General features: G+C 43.4%; 1 protein-coding gene across 1 annotated transcript; it reads left to right on the top strand.

The window, feature by feature from the left end:
- Positions 1–976: 976 nt before the first annotated feature.
- Nkapl (NFKB activating protein like) lies at positions 977–5,247 on the top strand. Its single transcript, XM_005369919.3, has 2 exons — positions 977–2,666; positions 5,226–5,247. The coding sequence occupies exon 1, from the start codon at positions 1,302–1,304 to the stop codon at positions 2,481–2,483; it is 1,182 nt and encodes a 393-aa protein (XP_005369976.1). The 5' UTR covers positions 977–1,301; the 3' UTR covers positions 2,484–2,666; positions 5,226–5,247.
- The last annotated feature ends 829 nt before the right edge of the window (positions 5,248–6,076 follow it).

Raw genomic sequence — 6,076 nt, 5'->3', positions numbered from 1 at the left:
AAAGGGGAGGGTTGAACGTGGGGCAGGGCTTGTCTCTTAAAGAGACAGGGTACCCAGGCCAGCAGATCATAACACTAGGAACCTAGGGGAATTTTAAGGCAAAGATCAACAGCTAATTGAAGAACTAAAGTTCCTCCATTTTGTCCTCCGTTTCCATCTTGTGTCTTGTGTAAGCTATTTCCCAGAAAACATTCCAGTACTCAGAAATGGCTAGGGGCAAAAATAACAGGGTAACCATCTGAAAAGTACGGATGAATGTCCCTGTCTGAAGGTCAGCCAATAAAAAAACTTGACAAGCAACAGGCAAGGTTTGAAAATGAAAATCTGTGAAAAGTCCCTAGATATGAGCCAATCAGGATTGAACCCTTTACCCCAAAGCCTGCTAATGTAACTTTCCTGGGGTTTGCCTTTAAATAATGCTCTCTAGAAGGGTGGGGTACCTCCTCTCGCTGATGCACTGAAGAGGTCCCTGCTGGTTTGCAATTATGTGCACAATAATAAACCTTGCTTTTGCATTTTGGTGAGTTAGTCTCCCTGGTGGTCTTGGGCCCCCCCATGGACTGGGCACAACACTAATAAGGAGATGATTTGTATAGAGTTAAATTTTCTTAGCCATCACAGGTGTGGTGATGAAAACCTTTAATTTTAGTGCTTGCATGGTAGAAAGAGGAGGATCAGAAGTTCAAGATCATCTTTTCCACCTAGCGAGCTCCAAGTCAGCTGGGCTGCAAATGCTCCACTTAATAATAATAGGAAATAGCATAGTGGTGGTGGAGCACGTCTTTAATTCCAGCACTCAGGAAGCAGAGGCAGGAGAATCTCTGCAAATTTGAGGCCAGTCCGGTCTACAAAGTGAGTTCCAGGACAACCAGGGCTGTAACACAGAGAAACCCTGTCTTAATAATAATAATAATAATAATAATAATAATAATAATGATAATGATAATGATAATGATAATGATAATGATAACATACATGCATAGATACATACAGCAGAAAGACAATGATAATTCCATTTGTTATCCCAAGGAGCTCAATGTAGGGAATGCAAATCGTGAAATGTAGTATGAGTGAGTCTATTTCCTTGAGGCTGACGAGGGGCTCTTGCGCAAACCCCTGGCCGCTTTCCCTTCCATCAGAGGCAGGCACCAGGTATGTACTAACCCTTCCCTGGGTCGCGCAGCAGAATTGAGCCTAGTGCGCCTGCGCAGTTCCTAGCGCGCCGGCCTGTATGGTAGTCATGTGCTCTCCATGATGCGGCCTCTGGAGTAACCGCCCCGCCAAAGGTTTGAAGTCGGCCCATGTTGCCCGTGTCCCGATTCCGCCCTAATGAGGACACTCTGGGCTCTGAGAAACGACGGCGTGTCTCGGACAGCCCACCGTCGGTGTTACAGACTCGACGATGCCCTCGGGGAGGCGGTTTCGGTCTTCAGCTCAGCGGGTCCGAGGGGCTCGGCCCTCCGCGGGGTCCAGAGAGGCCCGGCCCCAGGTCTGGGGAGCGGCCGCCACCGCCAGGGATCCGCACATTTGCCGCCTCTTGGTCCTCCTCTTCCGTCTCTGGCGGCTACCGCTACCACCATTATGCGGGAGAGCGTTTGTGGGCCGAGGACCAGGAGAAGGAAAAGGAGGAGAGCTATCGGCAAAGGAGGCTGAAGGAAAGAGAGAGGATAGGAGAGCTGGGCGCGCCCGAGGTGTGGGGACTGTCACCCAAGTTTCCTGAGCCAGATTCGGATGAACACACACCAGCTGAAGAGGAGGTGAAGAACCCGAAGAACAGCAGTTCAGACGTCACCAGTGAAGAAAAAAGCACGAAGACCGGTCATTCAATAAAGAGAAAAAGGAAGAAAAAGCCCTCCAAACGGAAACGTAGAAAGTATTGTGACAGTGACAGCAATTCAGACTCTGACGTTCAGTCTAGCTCCGGGGGCGATAAAAGGAAGGTTAAAGCCAGGAAGAAAGAGAAGAAAAAGAAACACCGGGCAAAACAACTCAAGAAGAGGAGGAGGACTAGAAAAGAATCCAGCGAGATATGCTGCGAAGCTTTAGAAAGGGAATTGCCAGAAGAGGCGTGGATGCAGTCAGTGAGTGCAGATGCCCTGGATTTAATAGGCCCCAAAGCACCGGTAATACATACCTCTCAGGATGAGAGACCTTTGAATTATGGCCACGCTCTGCTTCCAGGTGAAGGCGCAGCCATGGCTGAATATGTAAAAGCTGGAAAGCGTATCCCACGAAGGGGTGAAATTGGGTTGACGAGTGAAGAGATCGCCTCCTTTGAGGGTTCAGGTTACGTCATGAGTGGTAGCCGACATCGCCGGATGGAGGCTGTAAGGCTGCGGAAAGAGAACCAGATTTACAGTGCTGATGAGAAAAGAGCCCTTGCATCCTTTAACCAGGAAGAGAGGCGGAAGAGAGAGAATAAGATCCTAGCCAGTTTTCGAGAAATGGTATACAGAAAGACGAAAGGGAAGGATGACAAGTGAGAACTTGTTTGTTACTCTGCGGGACTTTTAAACAACAAAGGTTTTGTATGGCCAAAATAATAGTAAATAGTTCTACGGTTCCCCAGTGATACTGCGCTCACTATGCTACTAAGTACCCTAGGGAAACACTTTTTGAGACTTCACTAGAAAGTTTTACAAACATTTTAGGGAATGAGTAAAAAGGTGAATGTCACTCCAGTCCCACCCCCTCTCCAAAAGCAAATTGTCTTCCATATTCTTTTGTGGTTTTGTGCATTTGCAAAGTATTGTGTGGAACAAAAGTTAGTACTACTAAACAGAAGAGTGCCCCACCCCATTTGTTACTGTGATCCTCTCCCCTCCCCCACCAGGAGGAGTTTACCTTTTGGAGTCATTTGCCCCAGAAAGACAAAAAGAACTTGAGAGCTATACCCGAGAAAATAACCATTTGGACCTATCTGGATTCAGTGGACTGTGTTCTGCTGGCTGTAGTTACCACACTTGGTAAAAGAAACTGAGTTTTGTAACAGAAAAGCCTAGGAAACTATGTTTCCAGCATAATGTTAATAGAATTTGGGCTTTTTCTCTTTTTCCATGACTCATTTTCTTAGAGTGGTTTCCCTTATAGAAAGAAAGAACTGCCAAATCTCTTGAAAGAATTATTTCCTTTTGAAGTGGTTGGGTGTTTTCTTACTTTAATTCAATGCTGTTTCTTCATAATAAGAAAGTAGCACCATCACCTGTTGTGCATTGTAAAATTAGGAGAGTCTTGCTCTTTCTCTGACCCTGTGCCAGTTTTCCTCTGATCCCTCTTATTGCCAATGGGAAGATCATGGGTTTGGCCAAAATGGAATGCATATAACCAAATTACAGTGGTATTTAAGGCTAATGATAACAATATTCTGGTAATTTGTTAATATGTACTCTTGCTTAAATTATTGATATGATAGAACTTTTATAACCACTTTTTGAAAGATGAGGTCATAAATTTTGAACATCAGAGCCTAGTTTAGTCTGAAAGTAGATATATAGATCTACTTTCTATATATTGTGTTTACTGCAGTCATTAAGAAGCTGAGGTATTTTCTCCCAAAAGCAGTACTTGAGAGTAGTTTCTTCTCCATGTATATTACTACATTACTGAAAGTTTTATCCACTATTAATTTAAGACAATCTTATTGGAGTAAGTTGTTTCACACTAGTTTGCTTACGATGTCATATTTATTTCCAGATTTTTGTGTATTTCTCATATTTCTTCACTGAGTTCTTCCAGTGAAGTATTTAGAATCATCTTTATGTGAAACATTTTTTTATTTTTTTTTATTGAAAAAATTTCCGCCTCCTCCCCGTCTCCCATTTCCTTCCCCCTCCTCCCACTCTTCTCCCCTCTCCCCACTCCTCTTCCCCTCCCCCCACTCCATTCCCCCTCCCTCTGAAGTCTGAAGAGCAGTCCGGATTCCCTGCCCTGTGGGAAGTCCAAGGTCCTCCCCACCTCCATTCAGGTCCAGGAAGGTGAGCATCCAAACAGGCTAGGCTCCCACAAAGCCAGTTCATGCAGTAGGATCAAAACCCAGTGCCATTGTCCTTGGCTTCTCATCAGCCCTCATTGTCCACCATGTTCAGAGAGTCCGGTTTTATCCCATGTATGTGAAGCATTTTAAACAAGATCTGCTGAGATGCTCTTGGTTTTCTGCAAGTTGTTCACTAACTATAGTTACCTCTCGTGATAGAGGAGAGAAGAGTTCACTGGCAACATTCACATTTTCCAAAGCACCAAATCCATCTTTTCAATCATGTCCCAACTTCAGGTAGACTATAGTAAACACCTCTCAGAAATTGCTCTGTAAAATTACCTTTTCAGACTGTTTTAATACCACTTTTTCCCCATTTGTTTCATCACAGTGAGGAAAGTGTGGGTCCTGTGTATCGTTTCTCAAGAGCACCTGCCCTCAGCTACCAGCCCCCAGGGATCACACCATAGCCTCTGTAGTCCATTCTTCTCCCCACAGGGCCACAGTTGTAGGCTTTCCAAGGTCACTTCCAGGAAAGAATATTTCTGACATGGTATTCTTAACAAGATTTGCCTTAGTTGATTGGCATGGTTTACATATCTGCTTGGAATGAGTGCTGTTGCCTGATGAACAGAATAGCTTACTCTGGGGCACCGCACGTATGATTAATAGGGAGACCACATAAGGAGGACATGGTTATCTGAAAATACCATGTTGGGCAGGGAAGATAGACAATCAACAAATGCCTGCTGCAGTTTTGAATTTTAAAATGTGTGTGTTCATAAAAAGTGCTGGTAGTTTACAAAGCAAAGCTTGATTTTATTGACCAACTCCTAATTGAAAAGGACACAGAGTTTATCCATAAATAAATATAGAAAAGCTTAAGATTCAGGGTGCTGAAGTCTTCCGAAGAATAGATTAGGACCACCTAGAAGGAAAGAACATTTGTAGAGATACAGGGGATAAGACTGCAAAGCATATGACGAGATCTTTTGTTTCTAAGGAAGACCTCAGAGTGAACTGCACTTATGATCTACAGCCAGGTATTTGTTGTCCATAGGGACATTGATATGTACTGACCCCGATATCGTAGCACTACCCAAACTAACTCATCTCATTTGCAAAGCTTCCTTTACAAGGCTCAAAACGTTAGTAAGCCCTATAGAGTTGACAACATGGAGTGGGGTCCAGAATCTGGAAGGGCAATATGGCATGGAAGGACACCTTCATTCAGTGCTGTAATTTGTTTCAGGTCACCCCAAAGAAAGTTGAAGGAAGTTGGTGAAAGCTGTGCTTGTACATCTGCACGTTCCATCTATGGAAACTACGCCTCACTATATACAGGGGGGGACCACTTCTTTCCACTTAACAGTACATCTTATGCTTTGTATCAATACATAGAAATCTAGTTTTTAAATAATTTTATAATTTCCGTCGAATATGTTTCTGGACACGTGGAACTCTTCTGGCTTAAAGTCAATAGAAATGAACTCAACCCAACAAGACAGGTTGGTCCATGGCATGGGTCTGAGGAGAGCACTGGTTTAAAGACAGCAGGCTGGGGACCCAGGCAAGGGAGGCTTTCTGAAGTGGGTTATGGTCACTCCTTTGCATCGGCTGTGAGCACCAGCATTGAAAGGTATTTTCTCTGCACAAATATTTCTTGTGTAAAGAGGAAAATAGTACTTTGTGTGTTGTAAGTACTGTAGAGAAGTCTGTAAGTTAGCCTTAGCCACTAACACCTTAGACTTTTATGATCAACAGGGGTCAAACTTGAAAATGTTTAATTACAAATTGCATCACACTATAAAAAATAATAAGGCTAGAAATCTAAGAAATTGGACTTTCTGAGACAGTTATTAGTGAAAAACTAAATGTCACATTTAATCTTCATGCTTTCAAATTTTAGTAGATACTATAATGACGCTTGTTAGGAAGACTGACAGGCCAACATCACCACCAGCGTTTTACTTTTTCAACAAGCTTTCTGTCTTTGTTTTTCTGGTCAGTGAAAGTGGATTTTCACTGTTAATTTTATTTTCCCTTGTCAAGAGTAAAGCAACGCTTCTTTTTCGGTATTTCTTATTTTGTAGGCCTTGTAAT

The sequence above is a fragment of the Microtus ochrogaster genome, unplaced genomic scaffold (genome assembly GCF_000317375.1).
Source record: "Microtus ochrogaster isolate Prairie Vole_2 unplaced genomic scaffold, MicOch1.0 UNK66, whole genome shotgun sequence".
Classification (NCBI taxonomy): Eukaryota; Metazoa; Chordata; class Mammalia; order Rodentia; family Cricetidae; genus Microtus; species Microtus ochrogaster.
This window is presented reverse-complemented; position numbering and strand designations above follow the sequence as displayed.

Coding starts and splice junctions, on each gene's coding strand:
- Nkapl (XM_005369919.3), top strand. CDS start 1,302: ATGTTGCCCGTGTCCCGATTCCGCCCTAATGAGGACACTCTGGGCTCT.